We start from the raw sequence: 23,094 nt of genomic DNA, 5'->3' as shown, positions 1-23,094 counted from the left end.
ATAAGCGAATTAAAACTGATTTTTACTTTTTTCACAGAAAAAATTGTTTTAAAAATTGTGCTCATAAGCAAAATAAATATATAAATAAAAAATTACATTTAACAAGGATGACAACATCCATAAAAGCAAAGCTCTGAAACGGTAGGACAAACGGACATTAACACTTGTATAATGTCAGAACTGAATAATCAGAATGCGAATGTATAAAAGTCAAAGCAAAATTGTAAATAAATTTGTTGAAAAACTGCTTGATACAGGATAATGATTATGGACATACTTACATTTTTAGGACTTGATTATAGAGTTGCTTCGCTTATAATATTGTACTTTGTTGTCCCAAGAATCAGTATACCAAAAATCAGACCAATCGGATGATTAGGTCACATACAAATTTGTTGTTAAAAATGTAAAAAAAATCAACATGTTTAAAATGAACGTACGGACATTCTGGTAATGATTATAGAGTTGCTACGCTTTCTAAATCGTACCTAACTACTACAGGAATCACCATGCAAAATTTGAAATCGATAGGACAATTCTAACATGCCTAAATTAACGAAAAAAGCTATTAAAAAAAGTAAAAAAAATAAACATGTTTAAAATGGACGTACGGACATTTTAGTAATGATTATAGAGTTGCTACGCTTTCTAAATCGTACCTAACTACTAAAGGAATCACCATGCAAAATTTGAAATCGATAGGACAATTCTAGGATGATTAGGTCACATACAAATTTGTTGTTAAAAATGTAAAAAAAAATCAACATGTTTAAAATGAACGTACGGACATTCTGGTAATGATTATAGAGTTGCTACGCTTTCTAAATCGTACCTAACTACTAAAGGAATCACCATGCAAAATTTGAAATCGATAGGACAATTCTAACATGTCTAAATCAACGAAAAAAGCTATCCGTGACGGACGTACGGACGGACGGACGGACGGACGGACGGACGGACCGACCCTAATTATAGAAAAGCTTCGCTTTTAAAAATACATTTTTATTGACTAGGTAATAATCTTTCATTCAGAGTTAACTTTTAAACTTTATAAAAAAAGAAATGCCCATAATTTATTTCTTGATTAATATTTGAGATATTGTCCAAGGAAACGAAAAGAAAATAAAAAGAATTGTAACACATATGTAGATTTCTTAAAGGTTAAAAAGCTCAAATATCTGTTTTATTCATTTGCACTAAATTATTCAATCCTGTTAATTTCCATTGCTGGCTAACTTTTAGCAGGAAGTTGGCATGCTGTAGGGAGTCGAACCTGACAACTAGCATCATGCAGTCCGGTTATCTCCTGAAATTTATTTCATGTTAATTATTAATTAATCTATATTATAAAGTAACAGGATGTGTCTTTCTGTCTGTACTTAAGGATCTAGTGTTAATTACAAGTAATAAAATCCTGAACTGTAACTCTAGTTTATAAAATAAAGGAATCTAAAACTTATTAATTATTTAATAAGCTTTTGATAATTAATATGTTAAAATATCTAAAACTAAAGTTCTGGGACTTTAGCCTTTTTTGTTGTCATTTTTTTTTATAGAAATGGTTATTTTAAGCTTTCATCTTTACCCCTTTTAGAGCAAACATTAGACTTTTGAATAGTTTGAAGCATTAAATTTCTTTTACATTTAAATATATTAGGGTTAAACAAGACAAATATATTTCTGTTTAATTTTACTGTTTATCAAAGACAGGGAAAGATAATTAGCTTTTTAATTTTGTTTATTTTAATTCCTTAAAACCATACTTAATTTTTAGTAGCGAAGCTACTCTATAATTTGTTAGTAGCGAAGCTACTCTATAATTTGAAATGTCCGTCTGTCCGTAAGTCCGTATGTCCGTCTTAGTTTGGGGGAAACGTGATTTTCTCGGCTCCTATAAAAGATAAAAGGCTGAAATTTTTTGACAACATTCCCATCATTAAGGAGCACAATTAACTATAAAACATCAATGGCGGTAAGACCGCTTTTTAGCAGGTTTTAGGCTATTTTTGTATTTTTCACATTTTTCTCCATATCTTTGGTGTTTATGGTCCGATTTCCAAAATTTTTTCAGTTATAGTATCAAAATTAAATTTCCTGTCGTTTCAAGAAAACATCAATGGCGGTCAGACCGCCTTTTTGCAGGTTTTTGGCTATTTTTCACATTTTTCCTCCTATCTTTGGTGTTTATGGTCCGTTTTTTTTAATTTTTTGTAGTTAAAAATATCAAAATAAAATTTCCCGTTGTTCTGAGCATCCAGTATGTAATTTACTTTGACCGTCAGTCTGTAAGTCATAGTACTGAAATATAAATATTAAGAAATTAAAAACAAATGTTGAAAAGGTTTCGTGATTTTTTTCCTAATATACATGCTTTTGACAACTAATATCTAAATTATTATTTAATTGTTTGTGCTTCGCTACTTATGGATGTTGTCATCCTTGTTTTTATTCTTAATACCCAAATCTTCTTGTTTGTAACTTAAAACCAGATTGATTTAATGTAATTTTCTAATTGAGAAACTGAGAGATTTTTAGGGATAATAGAATAAACAATAAATTGGTGCACATCCACTATTATGATAAAAGCATTTACCCCTTCTGTAGATTTTAATTATTGGTTGAAACGTTTAGACTCTACTTCCTTGTAACTAAAAACTCCAAATTCAATTAAAGTACACAAAGTGTTTGATCCTAAGAACAAGATAAAGGGTTTAAAACTTTGGGTACCAGTGTAATATATATATTTTAACCTCGACTTCCTCCCTGGGAAACTTCAAGTCTCCAACGATTTACAAACACATAAATTTACTGAATATGAGTTCCTTGTTCCTGATCCAAGACAAAATTGCGGGAAGTGTATGTTAAGAGATATAAGTTTTCCGGAATTTTAATGTAGGGAGTAGATTTGAAATCTGCATCAAATTTTAAGGATTTTTTATAAAATTCGTTTTTTGTAAAATTCTTTATCTAAAAGCGAAAATACATTTTAAGTTAATTAATTTTGACCAATAGGATAGGTGGATTTTAAACTACCTGCGCTCTAATTGGTTGAATGATGTACGACATCCAATCAGAGCGCAGATTTTTTAAATCCACCAATCACAGATGCCAAAATTAATTAACTTAATTTGTATTTCCGCTTTTAGATAAAGAATTATACAAAAAACGAATTTTATAAAAATTCCTTAAAATTTGATGCAGATTTCAAATCTACTCCCTACATTACAATTCCGGAAAACTTATATCTCTTAGTGTATGTATTAGCATGAAAAGGAATTTGTCTCATGTTTTCTTAAAATTTTAAACTTTTCCGCTCTTTCAAATCAAATTGACAAATTTTCAGCCTTAATGGCTTGAGCAACAATCAGGACTTAGTTTTCTTTTGTTGCTATATTTCTGGAGTTATTTTTGAAGTAAATATATTTTTTTAATGAAAGCTTAATACTGGTTCTATACAAATAAGCTCCCCACAGTGATTAGGCATTTAAAAACCTATAAGATAGTTTAAAATAGGTTATGTTAAGTTTCCACTCCGACGTTTGGGACTCCTGCGTTTGTCCTTAGCGGCCTGTCTTTTGGTTTATTAGGGCTAAGCTTGTGTAGAAAGACCCATAGTCAAATATATTACAATTTACAATTTTTATTGTTAGTTCAGTACATATCTAGCTGTCCTTTCAAGGAAAAAAAATTTATATGTCATAGAAAAATACCTTTTTTATTGGCCTTAAAATATAATTAAGCTATTAAATGCAAAAAAAATAATTTTAATTTAGGTATCAATAGACAGTCAGATAACTCGGTTACAAAAAATCTAGAGATATACCTAATTTTAGTGATTTTTTGTTGTTGTTATTAATCTACTACATTTACAGTCAAAATAGAGTGATAAATTATCCAATATATGTAAGAACCAAAATATATACCAGAGTTTATCATTAAGTTTATTAAATAAGGGACAGATAGTATTTTTCATAACTCCTACAGAAGGCCCTAAGCTGCGGTGCCATAATTCTGCGGGGCTACCCCGTACCTAATATTACCAAATCTAACCTAACCTGAAGCACAAACACAAGCAAACTACTTCTCATTCCTCAATATATTTCAAAATGAGAGGGGATGTATCTTTGTTCGACGAGGCACTTTGAGTGAAACCGCCGAACAAAAGAAAGAATAGTTGATTTTGTAGATTAATCTGGGCTTCAAGACAATTAAGCTAACTCTCCAAAAAAGAATTAATTACTTTTTGTACTATTCCTATATCCCAATATATTACCTGAGTTTTATAGACCAGGGCAACACAATCTTCCCTGAAAATTTAAATAAACATTCATTTCAATTTGAGATATTTAAAGTTTTCTAGAAAACGATTTTAAATAATTGATTTCTTTCATTTCTTTTAAAAGTAAAAATTAATCAGAAATTAAAAGAAATATAAAGGGAAAATTATTTTAAAATATGTAAATAAATATTAGTTATAAGAAATAAAATTAGCTCTTTAAATTTTTGCATGTTTTACTGATGAACACTCTCTTAATTAATTTCTGAATGTCTAAAAAATTTATCGCTGAAATTACCAAGTCAAGTTTTTCCTTACAAAAAAATACAATTGGATGTCATTTCACTACAAATTAGACACGTGATTGGTTCATTTTAGCGGCAACTTAAATCATTATCAATTAAATATAATGTTTATGCTAAATATATTTTTTTCCCGTTAAGAACAATTTTATAAGCGGAGTATCTCTTTTATCAAGTCCTAAAATGTAAGTTTATCTTTAGCATGCAACTTTTAAACAATTGTTCAGACTTACGAATAATATTTTATAATTGTAATTGTTCATTCTCACATAGTGGATGTAAATATTCTTTTTTTCTCCCCGAGGTAGTCATTTATTTCCCCGAGGTAGTAATTTTTTTCCCTGAGGTATCATTTTTTTCCCTGGTATCATTTTTATCCCTGAGGTAGTCATTTTTTTCCCCCGAGCATGGCAACCGGTGAACAGAATCTCAGTTCTGCACCACAAGCCTCACACGACTGAAGTTCCCATATCTATACAGTCATATTTATATGAAAATCTGAGAAAATATTTTTAGAATATTATTGAATTTTTTTTTTAATTTAAAATTTTTTTTTTGAAGATTTTTGAATTTTTATTAATTACTATAAAAGAAAGCATAATATTAATTACCTCAGGGGAAAAAATGACTACTTTGGAGAAATAAATGAAAATTAAAAACCAAAATTAAACCACATTTTAGCATAAAAATGAGTTTTTGTTTTAATGAGAATGATATTCCTATCCAGTTTTTTTTTGTTTAGGAATGAATATTTTTTGCCCTCGTGAATAAATGATGAGCTATTGCTCCATTATTTATTCCCTCAGGCAAAAATATTCATTCCTAAACAAAAAACTGGATAGGAATACCCCATTTAACCGATTTGCTTTCCTTCTTTTCATGGATGCTTTCACCCTTGTTTAAATACGAAATAGGTATTATGAAGTGAAATCAGTTTCCAAAGAAAGTCTTAATCTTATAAATATTTTTTCTTATTTACTCTTTAAAAACTACGTCGACTTATTTTCTTAATGCCAAACATAAAAACAATTTTTAAGAAAAGTAAAATTAACTTCATACTCTTATTATTTTGAAAATAATACAGGTAATAATCCCATCTTTTGAATATGAATTACTCTTTAACAATCAGAGTTATTTTTAGTAGAGAAGCTACTCTTTAATTGTTCGTGTAGTTCGTTTTTTTTGTTTTGTAACGATATATCCCACATCTATTGTATGGCATCATGGGATTATACACCTAGACAAACGGACGTACGAACAGACATACTACTACTTTGTATGATAAATTTGAGTTTAATAGGTAAACTCCGAGAAAAAATCCACTTGATCGTTTATTTTTCTATTAAAAATATCAGTGAAGGAGGGTTAATGGGTCCTTCAAGTCATTCTAAAAAGAAAATAGGATTCTGCTTGGGTAATCAGTTCTTTAAAAATGACGCAAAATAGAAAATAGATTATTCTGAAATCTTAGGTAGTTTTATCCAAACATGAAGAAAATTTACTATTTATTCATGTTTGTTTAACATAAAACCTTTGACGCCAAGATACAAAATTTTAAATATAACTTTAAACCAACATCAAAATCAAATTTTATGTTGGTTTAAAAAGTGTGGATAACTTGTTATAGGTTAGTGATATCATTTTTTATTTTATTAAAAACTGAAAGAAATACTTAAATACTTGGGGAAGCGAAGCTATGTAGAAAACTTCTTGAATGCAAAAAATGAAACAAAATATTGAAATTTGTGTTTATTCCTGTGTTGATCATCTCCATCAGGTTGAGAGCCCCGCCGTCCATTGGCGGCCCAGGGAAACTCCCCCCGACTAATTGCCTGGGTCACCCCGTTCTCCCAGAAGACGCCGTGCTTGCTCCGGCCCACCCTGCCGCCAACCCAAATTCTCTCCACGCCAATCTGCTTCATCTAAAATATTTTATTACAGTAGTTTATTATGTTTTTAAATATGAAAAATAAATAGTTTATAATGTTTTTAGATTTAGTAATATTTAGGATTTTAAGCAGGGGTCGGCAGCCGCGCGTAAGTCTCAGTGAAATAGTTATATTTTAACTTTCAAATTCAGCTGGAAGTTTAAAACAGTTTCAAACAGATAATTTATCTTTTCGTGTTTTTATTATTACACAACCGGGATTTAACTTGAGTCTGAGACGCAGCTGCCGAGCCCTAACTTAAAGTATATTTGTTAGCTAAAATAGCATACAAAATTTTTTTCACAGTGTCGACATTAGAATATTTTTAAAATAGTTTTATATACAGTTGACCGCAGATTTTACGATGTGAAAAATTACACCTTATTTTGAAAAAGAGGTTTCGTGATTTTTCTCTAGTTATATTTCTCTAGCAAATAGTAATTTGCTTTCTTACCTAACTATTCCTATTTTATAACTCTAAATCTTATTAAAGCGTAAGGCTTTAAATCAAACGTAATAAAAATTAGAGGCCTAAACTGAAAATGTACAAAAGTAGGAGTAGCTACTCTGTATCTCATATTGTCTGTATGGTTATTCAATTAAATATTAAAAATAAAATTAAAATTTATAAAAGTATAAAGACTTGGTATGACATTTTATTGATAAAAATCAAATTTTCCCAAATTTTTCTTAAGTGCTTTTACTTAAACCAATTATAAACTATCGACCCCCCTCCCAACCACACAATATCTTTTTGAAAAAATATACATATATATTTCTTGTAACTGCATTGTGTAATTTAAACGAGCTTAATTTCTTAATTTTGTAGTTTAGAATAGATGCTTCGCTTAAAAAATGTAAATTCTAAATGAAAATTTAATCATACAAATCTCATAATTCTTTTCATTAATTTTGGATCATCCATTGATATCACTGTGCGACCCATTTTCCTAAAAAAATTATAATAGTATAAAATATAAAATTCCAGATTTTTAAAAACTGATTATTATGATAAGTATCTATCTGACTTAAAAATTAAATTTTCTATGAAGGAGATTTATAAGAATACCTGCAGTACATTCTAGCTTCAGTCCATGTCATGTTCACACTCTCCTTAGTCTCTGTTCCCCAGCTAAACATGTAGTCACTGGCACTAAATATATGAATATTAGTTACACCCAGCTAAACATGTAGTCACTGGCACTAAATATATGAATATTAGTTACACAAAGCTAAACATGTAGTCACTGGCACTAAATATATGAATATTAGTTACACCCAGCTAAACATGTAGTCACTGGCACTAAATATATGAATATTAGTTACACCCAGCTAAACATGTAGTCACTGGCACTAAATATATGAATATTAGTTACACAAAGCTAAACATGTAGTCACTGGCACTAAATATATGAATATTAGTTACACAAAGCTAAACATGTAGTCACTGGCACTAAATATATGAATATTAGTTACACCCAGCTAAACATGTAGTCACTGGCACTAAATATATGAATATTAGTTACACCCAGCTAAACATGTAGTCACTGGCACTAAATATATGAATATTAGTTACACAAAGCTAAACATGTAGTCACTGGCACTAAATATATGAATATTAGTTACACAAAGCTAAACATGTAGTCACTGGCACTAAATATATGAATATTAGTTACACCCAGCTAAACATGTAGTCACTGGCACTAAATATATGAATATTAGTTACACCCAGCTAAACATGTAGTCACTGGCACTAAATATATGAATATTAGTTACACCCAGCTTAACATGTAGTCACTGACACTAAAAATAATGCATTAGGTCAGGCAGTAATTGTTTGGTATTTGCGCTACTAAAAATACTAAAAAAATCATAAGTTTGGAGACTTTTGGAGGTAAACAAATTAAATATGAAAGAAGATATTTGCTGCGAAATTAACCTGTGTTGTTCTTGTGCTTTCGGCTTCCTGCTGGTTGTCTGGAGAACTTTTGTACTTGGAACTTCCGCCTGCTTCTCCTGTTCCAACCTTTCAAACCTGGCAAAATATTATATGCATGTAAAGTGTGTTACTTTTTTTATATGTTTCATCAATATTTGGCCACAACTCAGTCAAAAATGCTTACAAAATAGACCTTTTTCGACCTAAGATGCTCAAATACTTCCTTTACAAGCCCCATCAATCAGTTTTGAGATATCTCCATATTTCAAGGAAAATTTACAAAATAGGCAAATTTGGGTGTTACCTTTTTATATGCTCAGATACCATAAAATCAATAAAAAAATACTTATTTTTACTTTTCTCTCATTTTTAAAGTTTGATTCTGTTAAAGTAAATATTCTTGAAGGGATTTATGCATTGATTTTACAGAAACATAATATTTGGTGGAAATAAATGATCTTCAAAAGAATTTTTTTTGAAAATAAGAAATTCAACCCCCATTGCCCTAGAGGACAGCTGCTGACCTCTAGTGTTCAAGGTTTTGTCAAGTACATGTTACAGAAAAAAATAGCCAAAAAAGTACATAAAAAAGTATCTTAATGTGTTAGAAAATTAAATTAATGTACTTTTTTGGCTAATTTTTTTCTTTAACATGTATTTAACAAAACCATGTTCACTAGAGGTCAGCAGCTGTTCTCTAGGGCGATGGAGGATAAATTTCTTATTTCCAAAAAAAAAATACTTTTGAATACAATTTATTTCCACCCAATATTATGTTTCTGTATAAATCAATGCATAAATCCCTTCAAGAATATTTACTTTAACAGAATCAAACTTTAAAAATGAGAGAAAAGTATAAATAAGTATTTTTTTATTGATTTTATGGTATCTGAGCATATAAAAAGGTAACACCCAAATTTGCCTTTTTTGTCAATTTTCCTTGAAATATGGAGATATCTCAAAACTGATTGATGGGGCTTGTAAAGGAACTATTTGAGTACTTTAGGTCGAAAAAGGTATGTTTTGTAAGCATTTTTGACTGAGTTGTGGCAAAATAATGATGAAACATATAAAAAAGTAACACACTTTATACTAAATTTCTACATGTTTTTAAAATTTTCCACATGTCTTTGGTTCATTGCTATTTTATTACCTAGTTAAATAACAATTATAGATAAATCTTAATGTTTCTTAGGTAAATATGAAAATTTACTTAAAGAAATCAGAATATTATTTTGTAATTTTGCCCCCCCCCCTCCCCCCACAAAAATTACAAAAATACCTTGTTTCTAAAAACTTTTGATATGGAGTCTTTTTCTTCTTTTGTCTTTGAAACTTATTCTTTCTTCTGAGTTTACTTTGTGCTGGAGCAGTGGAACTAACTGGCAGGTTGGGGGAGATCAAGTTGGCAAAACTAAACTGCGGCTGGTTCTATAACAAGGAAATATGGTTCTTTCACACAAAGTGCCTGTTGATCTCTGATACCCTAAAGCCTAACCCCTGCGGTGGGATCTAAACCTGCCGTATCTACATAAGCATATACATTTAATGAATGTGATGCCCTAACACTGCGGTGGCATATAACTGCGGTGCCCAGACCCTGCAGGGCTACCCAATACCCAATATCACCTCATATAACCTAACCTGAAGTGATAAACAAACAAACAAAAAACTAACCCCCTTGTTTTTAATTTATTTTAGAGAATAACCAAACAACAAAGTACTTATTGTGTTGGCACCAAAAATATTTATTTTTGATTGAAGTAATTGATGGGTAATAACTAGTATTATCTAGTCAAATATCAGAATTATCTAAAAAGAAACTATATGATTTTATGACATTTGTCTGGAAATCCTATGGATGTTTGAATGATTTTCACCTGTTTGTGAACCTCCATAATCATTACTTCTAACGTTAAACATTTGACATAGCAACAGTATTAATGCCATAACGTCAATTTTAAAGTAGCTGCGCTCCAAAAGAAAAGAATACCTGGAGAAGGCCAAGAACATCAACATTTTTCATCTTCACTCGTTTCTTCAACTTAATAAATAAAATAAAATATAAAGATGATATATTTTCCCTATGATAAAGTGTCTTTGCACACAGGGGGACAAGGATATGTAAATGAATTATAAATAAAGATTTAATGATAAATTAAAACTTTATTGCATCCGAATTTTCGCAAAATTGATTAATATGATCTCGATTAATGATCTTATCAAGTGATAAAAAAAAAACTAGAGGCAAACTAATTTTCTTTATGTGAAATTATTCTTCAACAAATGGTAGAAGTTGTGTCCGGAAGGGGGAGGTAGGAGTTGCTAACACCCACTTAATGCAAGATATTATGGACCCTCTTATAGGCTTTACACCCTCCTGGCGAATCGTGGTAAATGCCACTGTCCAGTATATTTTGTTTTGTTTTGTTAGATTAATTTGATGAAGAATATTTATTAATTGATTGCATATCCATGTTTCCCTGATTTACAGAACTGTGTTTTAAGAAAATTTTCTTAAATATACAATGTACATGTACGTTTAGTAGGGAGGGAAAAAACATTGGTCTGTAAAATACCAGAGTTTTATATCCACGTTTTCTTTTTATATGTGTCCTTTTATTGAATTTTAATTGGATGGTTCTAAAGTTTCAATCTTTACACCAATAAGTTTAGTCTACAGAAGGAATAATTTAGTGTATCATCATAGTAGTTGTATACATCAATTTATCATCCATTGTCTTATCCCTTAAGATCCATAAAATTTAGGACAAATAATCAAAAATATCTTATGATAATAGCTACTATATTCCTCGTTTTATTCTATCAATACAATTTTTTTTGTTTCGTCATTTAAATCTTTTAGTTCTTTTACAAAAACATTTTTTTTCTTTGTTTCATTAATTGAACATATTAGCATAAAAAAAATTTCATGAGCTAAACATACATATATCTTAACAAGGATAGCAACATTAATAAGCAGCAAATCAAACATATTCAGAACAAAAATGTCTTGGAATAAGTCTCAGGCAATTTTCAATCTTCACCAAAGCGAAAGAGACGGAGGTACAGGAAAACATTGTTTTATAAAGTGCAGATGCTCAATGGTCATGAAAATGACTTAAATTTTACACATCTTTATTTGGTATCTATTCATGGTTCTTGGAGAAAATATATAAGAAATGCTCCTTTTTAGGTTATGTCAGTGGTATTCATGACAGCCCAGTAGGGTTATCAGCAGAGGTTAAAAACAAGTTTTAGTCCCCCCCCCCTTTTTTTTAAATTTCTTGAATGAAAGGGTTGAGGAGTATTTTCTTATACCTAACCCCTGTTTGGTGCCCTTACCTGCGGAGTTACCTTGTATCCAATATAACCTAATTAACCTATCCTAAGGAAGAGCGTGGAATTGAATGAGATGAAAGAGCTTTTACAGTTTTTACCTGATTATTTTGATCAAGTTCAGTGAGCTGAAAGTCAGGAATGAGATCAGCATCATCAGTATACTCGTATTCAACCTTTAAAAATGATAGTAATTTCAGGGTGAGATTGAACATTAACCTGTATATTATATTATTACCCCAAAAGTTTTATTAAAATGATCTCTTATTCATTGGCGTCAGCCAAAACTTTGGGTACTTTCACTAAATCTTGATTGATTGGTTCAAACTTAAAGTGTCCAAACTTTTCCACCATTATTTTTTATCAGAAAAAAAATGAAATCATTAAAGCTAAATCTGAATGAATTGTAAACAGTCACTACTATGCCAGTCGAAGTTTATATGAATATCTAAAAAGCAGGGGTCGGCAGTCGCAGCCACCATCAGCCGCGTGGCTTTCTCAGCCACCCAAAAAGCCTCAGCCTTAGTCGCAGCCACTTGGCTTCTGCTACTCAAAGCCGCATGATAGTGGCTGCGGCTGGCGACCACTGCTAAAAATGTAAATAATATAAGGAAACCTCATAAACATATTCTGGGTCAGCACTTGGAAACACTTCAGTTTTCACCATAACCTTAAATAAAACGTCATCATTGTTAATGTTTTTTTCCGTCTGATGTTAAGTTTCGCTTTTAAGGATATTGCCATCCTTGTTTTAGTAGTGATTAAATCCAAAGAGAGAGGGTGTTTATTACACTGGTCCCCAAAGTTTTATAATAACGCTCTCTTATTTGTAGGCTGGATTTTATCGTCCACTGTCTTATTCCTTTAGATCCCTGGATTAAATCCAGTTTATTTTACAATTCAAGGATAGGAAAACTTATCTTCAAAATGTAGCTTAAAACTTGCATAGGCCTGTTGGTTCTGCTGTTTTAGTAACCTTAAGAGACACTACTGGCCATTTTATGGGGTAATGATGAAAAATCCACAAAATAAACAGGAAAAAAATCTACGAGGTATTACATTAGAGGTTCATTTTATTGAATTTAGACTAACCCACAAGAAACTATTTGCTTTGTGAACTTTAAGATTAGTTAGAGTCCAAACGGCTGGTCAATCAGACATTCTAAGCACAAAAATAGAACAGGCTTAACATGGCATACCAGATATTCAAGAATCTAAAGTGTAATATAAGTGAACAATATGTAAAAATAGGCATAATATTGATCTTCTTTGTTAATTTTTATGTGAGCTCGCTTCAAATGCACACAAGAACCTTAAAGAAGGTGTCTTAACTTTTATTTTTATAGCTAGCCGGTGCTTTTAGTAAGTAGTAGATGTAAAATTTTCCAGAGAATTCAGATATGCAATCGGTTTTTTTTTGTAGACCTCTTATTTTTGAAGTAATTTAAGTTTTTAAAAAAAATAATTAAGTCGGTTTTAAGGTACTAAAACGCAACAAAATAAAAGAAAAAAAATACCAGTATGAACAAAAGTAGTAAGATCTTTAATTTGACACCTTACTTTTTAAATTCTGTTGAGTAATTTTTTTAAAAATCGATTTTTTAAATCTCGGTTTAATCAAAACTTTAAACATAAATATATTCTACAACAGGCATAAAAATATGGGTTCATATATACTTTTAGAATCAGAAAAATATTACAAATCGATTCTAAGCAAAATTGAAATAAAAAGTTTACAAAATAGTAAATAAACTACAATAAAAGAAATTATATGAAACTATTATATTATATTATACAGGCAACCATCTTAAACCTTGTTTTGGGGGTAAAAATGGGAAGGGGGTAAAGAGCGGGTAAAAATAGTGTTGCCTGTACAAAATAATATGCTAGGCCATTTTTATTTTTAATTTTTTTTAACTTTTTTCAATTTTGCTTACAATGGATTTGTAATATTTTTCTGATTCTAAAAGTATACACGAACCCATATTTTTTATGCCTGTGGTAGAGTATATTTTTGTTTAAAGTTTTGATTAAACCAAGATTTAAAAAATCTATTTTTTTCAATAATTTCTCAACAGAATTTAAAAAGTAAGGTGTCAAATTAAAGATCTTACTATTTTTGTTCATACTGGCATTTTTATTTTTATTTTGGTGCGTTTTAGTACCTTAAAAACGACTTAATTTTGTTTTTAAAATAACTTAAATTACTTAAAAAATAAGAGGTCTACAAAAAAAACCGATTGCATATCTGAATTCTCTGGAAATTTTTACATCTACTACTTACTAAAAGCACCGGCTAGCTATAAAAATAAAAGTTAATACACCTTCTTTTTTAATTAATTAAACTACAATGCCAGTTCTTATAATGTCTGGAGTAAGTCTTTGTGATCCACCGTTTGACCACCAGCTGCTTTAATTGTTAACTAAGGCATATTTTTCTTGTGTTATTACCTGTTATTTATTACCTGTTATTTATTACTTTGTAGATTGTTTTTCATCACTATATCATTAAACTAGCGGCTTCGCCCCTAGCCTCTAGGGGCTCTGCCCCAAGAGGTTTGATCAAACCAATTTTTCGTATTTTAGAGTTAAAATAAAAAAGAAAAATTTTTTTTTTATTTTTTTTGGGGGTGGTATTTTTCATTTTTAGGGGGGTTGGGGCTGTCCCACCCCCCAAGAAAATAGTTATAAACCTTCCCAGGACCTATGAGAAGCTACCCTGTAAAGGAGAACCCGATCGGTTCAGCGGTTAGCGAGATCCTTCGCTACAAACAGACAAACAAACAGACAGACATCGTTCTACTTTGTATTATAGATGGTCAGTAGTAGGCTGCCGAATACTTAAAAATACTTTTTATTATTTTATTTTCTTTATTTTGGCTCAAATATTAAGGGAGTAATAAGCATTTAAAAAAAAAACATTTTACGAGGGACACCCTGTATATTAGGATAGCTAAGTCTTGACAGCTGTTCTGTTCCTACCTGATTCCCATTTTCATCAGTTGTAAGTCTAACATTCTCATCAAGAACATCAATGTTGACAGAAAAATCCGGGACTAAGTCATCATCAACCGACTATACAGTAGTAATATATTCATGGATTTTACATGCTTTCCCGCAAAGTGCCTAGCGAGCACAGAAACCCTGACTCTCTAACCCTGTGGGGTCTATCTATAGCAGCGATATCTTAATCTTGCTTGGCTACGTTGCACCTAATAATATAATTTTACCAAACCTGACATGACACATACAACTTCTCCTTCCCCTTAGTTAAAATTGATTTCAAAATACTCAAGGGGGTTTCTGAGGATAGTCACTTTGGGGTAAACCACCAATTTTAAGTGTTCTGTTGCCTTTCTAGTGCAAGATGATCAGTAGGTTTATTATTTACATGCAGCGTGGCATAAAAATGGGAATATTAAAAAATTGTTATATACAAAATAAATGTTGGAATTTTGTATATGAATTTATCGTTCCTGTCTTACCGCTTAAAATCAATGAGGTATAAGTCAAAGGTACAGCAAGAAACTTTTTTACTCAAAGAAAAATTTTATTTTCCATAAATATATTCCTGCGGAACGAACTGCGGCCGCCTGACCGCCGCCTGTGGTTCTGTTGACGACTCAAAATTAACAGAAAAATCCGGGTAAAGGTCGTCTTCATAGTCAAGTATGGGATCAGGTCTGGTCGGTCTGTCTGTCCTGAGCTCTGGAAACCTGTCTCTGACTCTGCTATCCACAGGAGCTGGTTGCTGTACAACAAAATCTAAAATTTATATAAGAAAAATTACCACACTCACGAAACCTCGACAATTTAAATCGTATTTTATTTTTGGTACTTTTACTGAAGCCTATTTGTGGACTAACGAAAAATCCCTTCCCCAACTCCTTAAAATTTTAAAAGAAAAAATATCAAGCCCCTAAAGGTGATCTAACCCTGCGGGACATGTTTTTGAGTTACTAACCCGGCAAGGCTATTAACTAATCTTTACTTAACCTCAATACTTGTATACAAAATCCTTAATAATTAAATATTTTTTTTCTATCTAAAAGTTTCTGCTTTTTAGAGGAGCTTTCTCTCTTCCAACCTGGATAGAGAGGATATTCTTCATCAAAGAGTGAAGTCAGGGAAGGTGAAGGGGTTTGGGGTGCTGGTGGGCTCCTGGTAGCAAACGGCCCAAACTGTTGGACAGAATCCTGAGGAGCGGCCACGTTCAGAACAAAGTCTGGGTACAGCAGGCCGTCATAGTCAACAAAGTTTGGGGTGCTTGGGGTGGTGCGCGGCTGCGGGGTTATGGTCGGCCGTCTGCAAAATGGCAATTTATAATTTTTTTCTCAGCTTTTATTATTTTTGAGACAATTCCCTTTTATAAATACAATATTGAATGCATGTTATTAATTCAAAGGTACTAGATAAATATAATATTCATTTTTAAAAAGTGGCTAATTTACCTAATATTTACATTAAAATTATGATCAAAATTGATACTTAGTACAAGAAACTTGAAAACACCCCATATAACAAACCAATAAATGTTGAAAATACCAAAAAATTTCAGCCAACGAATAAAATAAAGTTATTTTAAACAGTGTTGTGTAATATACATGAGTCTAAAGTCCCCTCCCTTCCTGTAATACGACGATAGCCTTATAAAAACAAGAACGAACTAAAAGCATATAAAAATTTGCACATACCTATTCGGTGGGGCGTCAATGTCTAAGCTAAGGTCGGGCTCGAGTCCGTCATCAATACTGTTGATTCTGCATGCACACATATTTCAAATAGCAGTAGAAATAATCAAGGAGTTTAATACTACAAAACCAAGGATAAATTGATGTTCACGCCCCAATTATGATAAACAAAATTACAACAACTATTGGTGGAAAAGTTTAGTCACTTAATGTTTATGGAATCTAGAGTAAAGATTTTCTAAATGTCAAGAATGATTTCAAGCCAACGAATGAGATATCGTGTTTAAAAAAACAGTATAATTTACATTATATGATGGGATATTCCATTGTCCCATCCCTCCCACCCACGTAACTTTATGCTGCGCATGGTCGTTGTTGTCCTTTTTTAGTACCGAAGCTACTCTATAACTAAATCCGTCTCTTAGTACATAACGCTATGGTAAAAATGCAACTTACGAACATCTGCTTTTTAAAACACTTTGTTCCTATTTCCATTTGTTTTGTGCTTCGCTACTTAAGGATGTTTTCAACCATATTTAATTTCTACTTCAATTTGAAACTACTTGTGCCTGGTGTTGATGAGGTCGTATATGATGTCCATGTACTCCTCCACTATCTCCTCCTCCTCGGGGGTCAGCTCAGTAGTAGTGTCATCCTAATAATTAATGAGTAATGTAATTGATAGCAGGGTGGAAGGGAGGAGACATTGGACTTTAAATTATACTGGTACCCCTGGTTTAAAAAAAAGTTTTCTCATTTAGTGGCTTTGTAAACTTTTATTAAATCTTTAATTGTTGGGTTCAAGCTAGCAATGTCCAATCTTTTTAACCATTTTTTTAAAGTAAAAGTTAAATTAAAGGAATTCTAAGGGATTAGTAAATAAATTTACTTCCCTGATTATTTTTCAAAATTACACTCTCTGTAATTATTGTCGAAAAAGTTTGAACATGGATATTTTGTTCCAAAAATCGAGATTTATCAAAAGTATTTAAATTTTTTTAAGCCAACGAATAACAAAATTTGTTTGTAAAACCTTGGGTACCAGTACAATTTTCAGTCTTATGTCTTCTTCTCCCTGATAATTTATGATCCAATGTCCCCTCCCTCCCTCTGGACATGAAAACAATGATAATAATGATTCTTACGAAAAGTTTACGGAAATGAAAAACAGAATTGTAGCTACAAAGTTGCATGAAAAGTTGACAGGGGTGTGGAGCTTGAGCTGCGCTAACTTTTAAATTATTTATCCCTGTGCTGTTATAATATCAACATAATATGTCAGAAGTAATAGTAGTATACTTAGTAGCGTCCATCTGTAACAATGTGGGAAAATGTGATTTTCTCGGCGGTTTTTCAAGATAGACGGCTGAAATTTCTGGTAATGATTCCCTGTACCAAACGGTTTCGAGGAAACGTAAGATGTAACAAAATTCTAAAGACTTAATAAAACCTCGGAAAATTTTTAACAATAATAATTTTGCTTACTCAATAACCAAATATATTATCAAAAAAAGCTATAGGCTCTAAATCACTGCAAAGTAAGAAGTTAGAATCTGCATAATATTATTTCATGTTACGCAATTACGACGCAATATTATCTTCTTTAATAAAGTACGCAAATTAATACGCACTGATTGCAATTATGATTAAGTCAATAGAAAAAAACAAAGTGTTATTAGAGTTCTTGATTAAACTCATTAAACTCTGGGTATTCTAAACAGAAAACAAGAATGATTGCTTCCGAAGGTTTTTAAATTATGTAGATTAAATAATATATTTAATAAAAGGAATGGAGACAACATAAATTATGTTTGGTATAGAATCTACTCTATAGTTTACTTTGTAAATCTGTTTGAACGCTAGGAAGGAAATCTCGGCTGCCATAGAGAAAAGTTAGAATAAGCAAAGGAAAGATCTATAGAAAATACTTTGCTTAAAAATAAGGAGGCTAGGAGTTCAAGGTATCTAAAGGGATAAGACAAGGACCGATAAATTTATTAAAATACTTAATAATGATAAACAAAATCACCTATAGATTATAATTAGTAGTTGAAACGTTTGAACGCCCACGTTAATGAACCAACCAATCATAATTCAATAAAAGTTCTTAAAGTTGTTAAGCCAACGAATAAGAAAACGTTATAATAAAAAATTGGTGACCAGTTTAACAAACAGCCCAATAATGTACCCCCCCCCCCCCCTGAGAAGGTTAATACTCGTCAGTTCGCGGTGTTATAAACTATTTAGAGTACAAACAGACTGAAAGACAAGACATATAGAAAATATTAGCTCCTTAAAACTGTTAAAATTATGCAAACCACAAAATTTGATAATTTTCATTGTTCTCTTTCTCTAAATGATTTATAGTTTATATTAATTTGCTTTTTAAAATTTGTTTGTAAAACAAATACATTTTTAAACCGCAAAATCCTGCCACAAAATTGTTATTAATACTTAATATACATATGATTATGTACTTTAGCTGTTGCTTTATTTTAGATTTATGCAAAATTAATTTTCTAGTTTTGTTTAACTGCTTTCTACTAAATATAATCTACAGGGTCTTTATTCTAATTAAAATTAAACTTAGAAAGATTTTATTATTTTTTTCTATGTCTGAAAATCAGGGGTACGACAATGCTCTGTAAATTGATATACAACCCCAATGATGATGATAAAATTACCCCTTCTATAGATTATAATTTTTGGTTAATTATATGTTTTGACACTAATAGAGTGAAACGAAACAATAAAAAAAAAATAATTTAAGTACCTAAACTTTTAAAGCCAATAAATACCATATAAACCTAGGAACTTGAAATCTAATATCAACTCTAATAAATTGTCTAAAAAACGCAAACCAACTCTACTTAACCTACTCTGTGGCTTTTTCCATTAATCGTTAGAATGGTTTGTGACTGGAACCAAAAATAACCACTCCTTACATATATGATAGTGCCTGCAGACATATAAACTTACTATGACCTGAAGATAAACCATTTTCTAATCCAATTTTTGCCAAACAAAATTATGCAATGTTTAGAAGATTGTTTGTTTTTCAACATTATGTTATAAGGTAGCATTGTAAAATAAATAAAAATAAAGAAGAAAAGAAAAACTTTCAGTTTATCGCGTATAATGGAATGAAATTTTATAAGATTATATTAATATTAATGTTTTTATTAAATATTTGTGGGAAATTGTCTGTAATACGATGTTACACACAATTTTTAATTTCATTTACATTTTGACAATGTCTTTCAAAGAAAATGCTCGCCATTTAGATGCATGGAAAAATTTTTCCGAATATTTGTTGACCCTGTAAAAATCATTCCCAGTACTGGATTGAGAAACCACATTTATGTAAAGAGTTCAAATAATTATCTAGGCATAACACAAGTAAAAAAAGAACGTTACTTTTATGTCTGTCTGTTCATAATAGTAAAGCTTTTCTACATTTAGAGCCGACCCGTCTGTCCGTAACGGAAAACTCTTATTTAATATTTTAGATTTCAAACTTGGCAATATGATTTCTCATGACTAGAAATTGTTCTTATTCGATGATTTTTAAATTTTTCTGGAAAAATATTTTTATGTTATTATCAGTTGCGTACACACGCCATTGGTTTTATTTTATTGCCTTGATGTTTTTTCCTTGATTCTTAAAATGATTAGGCACAATGCTCAGAGCGAAGCATCCCTATAATTAAATCTTTAAATGCCCATAATAAATTTTGGGATAGATTTATACTAAAATTTTGTTATTTGTAACTTGTTCGTATGACTGATTTGCTGAGCTTCGCTTTTAAGGATGTTTTTATCCTTGTTTTTAACTGTAGACATAATGTAATTTACTTGTCCTATAGTCTATTTAAATCACTATGCTTTAATTAAAAAGTATAATATGCCAAAAGCACTTTTTTACTAGCAAGTACATAAATAAATATTCTCCATCTCATAGTTGTCATTGAACTTTTATTGTTGACTATGGCTATATTTTTAAAATTCTTTTTTTCCTTGTTAGTTGCCCACGTCTACTCTATAACATATAGTATATACTTTCATCAATATGCAATAGTTATCCATATTTTAACAATTCGGGACCCGATTTGTAAAGTACATATGTATTTTCTTTAAAGATAATATTAGAACCAAATTTTATTAAAGTTTCCATAAGTATTTTTGTAGTGGTTAGAACCCATAGACGTCCAAGGGGGGGGGGGGGTAATGGGGCGATTACCCCCCCCCCCTTTTCTTTCCCCTCACTTGTGACGTAAATAAACAGCCCCGTCAAATCAATTTAAAAATTGTCCCCGTTTTTTGCACCAATACGTACAGCATCTTTTATCCCCCCCCCCCCATTTAAAATTTACATTTACCCCCCCCCCCAACCATTTAGGAGGGGGTATTTACCCCCCCCCCCAAACAATTTTGGGGGGGTAAATAACCCCCCCAAAATAGAAAATCTCTAACAAAAAAATTTTTGCGCGCTTCGCGCGCATTTTTAATATTAAATTTTTGATAAAATTTAAATTACCCCCCCCAAAAATTTTACCCCGGGGGTAAATTTTGGGTGGGTAAACAAATTTTACCCCTGTTAACAGATTTCCGGGGGGGTAATTACCCCCCCCCCCAAGCAAATTTTACCCCCGGGGTAAAAATTTTGGGGGGGGTAAAATAAATTTGCGGCCCGATTCGCGCGCCATTTTACCCCCCCCCCAAAACCGAGTTACCCCCCCCCTTAAAAAAATTTTACCCAACCCAAAATAAAAAGCTTGGACGCCCCTGTTAGAACCCATCCGTTTTTTGAACTGTCGGTACACTTGATCTCTGTAATCATTTAAAAGACACTAACTAATCTTGAATTCAGCTTTTAAAATCTAAACATAAATTATTCAAAGTTGGATTTTAAATCTATTAGAAATATAAAATTTTATGAATTTTAAAAAATACTCGCAAAACACTAAATATTACATATGTTTTGCAATATGTAATGTTATTTTTGCTTCGCTACGTATAAACAGTTTCGTCCTTGTTTTATGTAAATTTTTATATTAATACAAATTAAAACATGCTTAATGATTTGTAATAAAGAAGTAAAGTTGTAAAAACATTGATGTTTACTAAACTGTAGTTTTATGACATTGTGATTTATATTTTGTGTATATTTTAGAAAATTTATGCATGAAAATTTTAACTTGTATTACATAGAGCAATAAAATTTACAGTACAGTTTGGATGAACGGGGATCGACAACCGCTTATTTTCAAAGGGGACCGACAGAATATGGTTGAAAACGCGGATTGTACCATGCTGTTAACTTAAATTTAGATTAGGGTTGGGCCGGATATCTGGCCAACGTTCGATATCCGGCAGCTCTGATTAAACAAAATATATTGATATCTGAACCGCTAAGATTATTCAATTCTGGTTTGAAGGCCCAAAGGAGCCCAATAGTCTTAGCCTTCAAGAAAATTGTCAACACGACTCAAGTTTTTTTTAGTATGGCTATTATATTCGGGGGGAAATTAAATTGTCTTTTATTTAATTATCACTAAATCTCTGTATCATTGTATCAGATCATTTAACTCTTAATTACAGGCTTTCATAGAACTCTTATATCATCCTATTTATAATTTCCTTATAATTCCCGGTTTAATCCCTAAAATTAAATAGTAAACCAAAACCCAACCCCTTCCCACTAAATTAAAGATATGTTTCTATAACCAACGGGAAGTTCTAAATCCAAGAGGTAATCATAAAACGTACCTAACCTATCATAGATGAAGTACTTAATGATTTTTAAAGAAATTGTAAAAAATATCCAAGATGGTGGTTGGGGCATTACTGGTAATTGAAAAGAATTTGCAAATTACCCTTATATCATAGCATACAACATAATATTTGTCAAAAAATATAACTACTCATAATTTACAATAAGTAACATAAAAACGATCAAATTTAAAGCGTTCTGCCAATCGTTAAAAACTAAGGGGATAAGGTTGATCTTTGTTTGTTTATTTATTCATTTAGGTCAGGTAAGGTTAGGTTATATTTGGTGCTAGGTAGCCCCGAAGGCTTAAGCCATTGCAGGTACAGGTCTCGCAGGGTTAATCATATGAAAAAAAATAGGGAAAGCACCTATTTAAAGTTCAATGTTACACCAAAGATTTTATTCTAAACAAGGGTAGTTTTGTTTTCATAATTGAAGGTAAAATTTTTCGTTCTTATCCTGAAAACACATTGTCTTCCCACTTTTTCCCTATCATAACTAGTTTATGGAGCTGAAACAAGTCCTCATAAAGAAACGGTCCGGTCCAAGATTTAAAGAAGCTAGGCAGAGCTTCAAGGTTGTTACCTCAAAATCTGGGAAAATAATGTTGGTCTGAGGTGTTGTAGTGGTTGTTGGAGATTCTGAAACAAATATGTAAAAAATCTGGATTATGGAAAGAAAACGAAGTAGCGGGTTTCGTCATATTTTCCAGTAGCTTTTCACCTATTTCTAGACCCTGCTGGGAGGCTTTAACCTTGCGGGGAAATCATGAACATTTACCCAACATAAAAAAAAATAAAATAACCTATCCAAGCTAATATGAAAATACGACGAAACCTGCTACTT

The 23,094-nt window shown here is 31.2% G+C and overlaps 1 protein-coding gene across 2 annotated transcripts in view; it reads right to left on the bottom strand.

The window, feature by feature from the left end:
• Nucleotides 1-817: 817 nt before the first annotated feature.
• Nucleotides 818-23,094, bottom strand: part of LOC145317262 (uncharacterized) — a 29,081-nt gene continuing 6,804 nt past the window's right edge. For both annotated transcript variants that reach the window (XM_080158260.1, XM_080158261.1), the window contains exons 7-22: nt 22,834-22,889; nt 17,045-17,130; nt 16,479-16,544; nt 15,872-16,089; nt 15,358-15,549; nt 14,767-14,861; nt 12,401-12,454; nt 11,886-11,960; nt 10,439-10,489; nt 9,728-9,876; nt 8,446-8,541; nt 7,576-7,659; nt 7,393-7,456; nt 6,337-6,500; nt 4,274-4,310; nt 818-1,306 (exon numbers count right to left, since the gene is read on the bottom strand). In XM_080158260.1, the coding sequence (XP_080014386.1) occupies nt 1,232-1,306; nt 4,274-4,310; nt 6,337-6,500; nt 7,393-7,456; nt 7,576-7,659; nt 8,446-8,541; nt 9,728-9,876; nt 10,439-10,489; nt 11,886-11,960; nt 12,401-12,454; nt 14,767-14,861; nt 15,358-15,549; nt 15,872-16,089; nt 16,479-16,544; nt 17,045-17,130; nt 22,834-22,889 (1,562 nt within the window). In that variant the 3' untranslated portion in view covers nt 818-1,231. The remainder of the gene's footprint in view (nt 1,307-4,273; nt 4,311-6,336; nt 6,501-7,392; nt 7,457-7,575; nt 7,660-8,445; nt 8,542-9,727; nt 9,877-10,438; nt 10,490-11,885; nt 11,961-12,400; nt 12,455-14,766; nt 14,862-15,357; nt 15,550-15,871; nt 16,090-16,478; nt 16,545-17,044; nt 17,131-22,833; nt 22,890-23,094) is intronic.

The sequence above is a fragment of the Acartia tonsa genome, chromosome 4 (genome assembly GCF_053477335.1).
Source record: "Acartia tonsa isolate MP-2025a chromosome 4, ASM5347733v1, whole genome shotgun sequence".
NCBI classification, from domain to species: Eukaryota; Metazoa; Arthropoda; class Copepoda; order Calanoida; family Acartiidae; genus Acartia; species Acartia tonsa.
The sequence above is the reverse complement of the archived record's forward strand: the minus strand, read 5'-3'. Positions and strand labels throughout refer to the sequence as shown.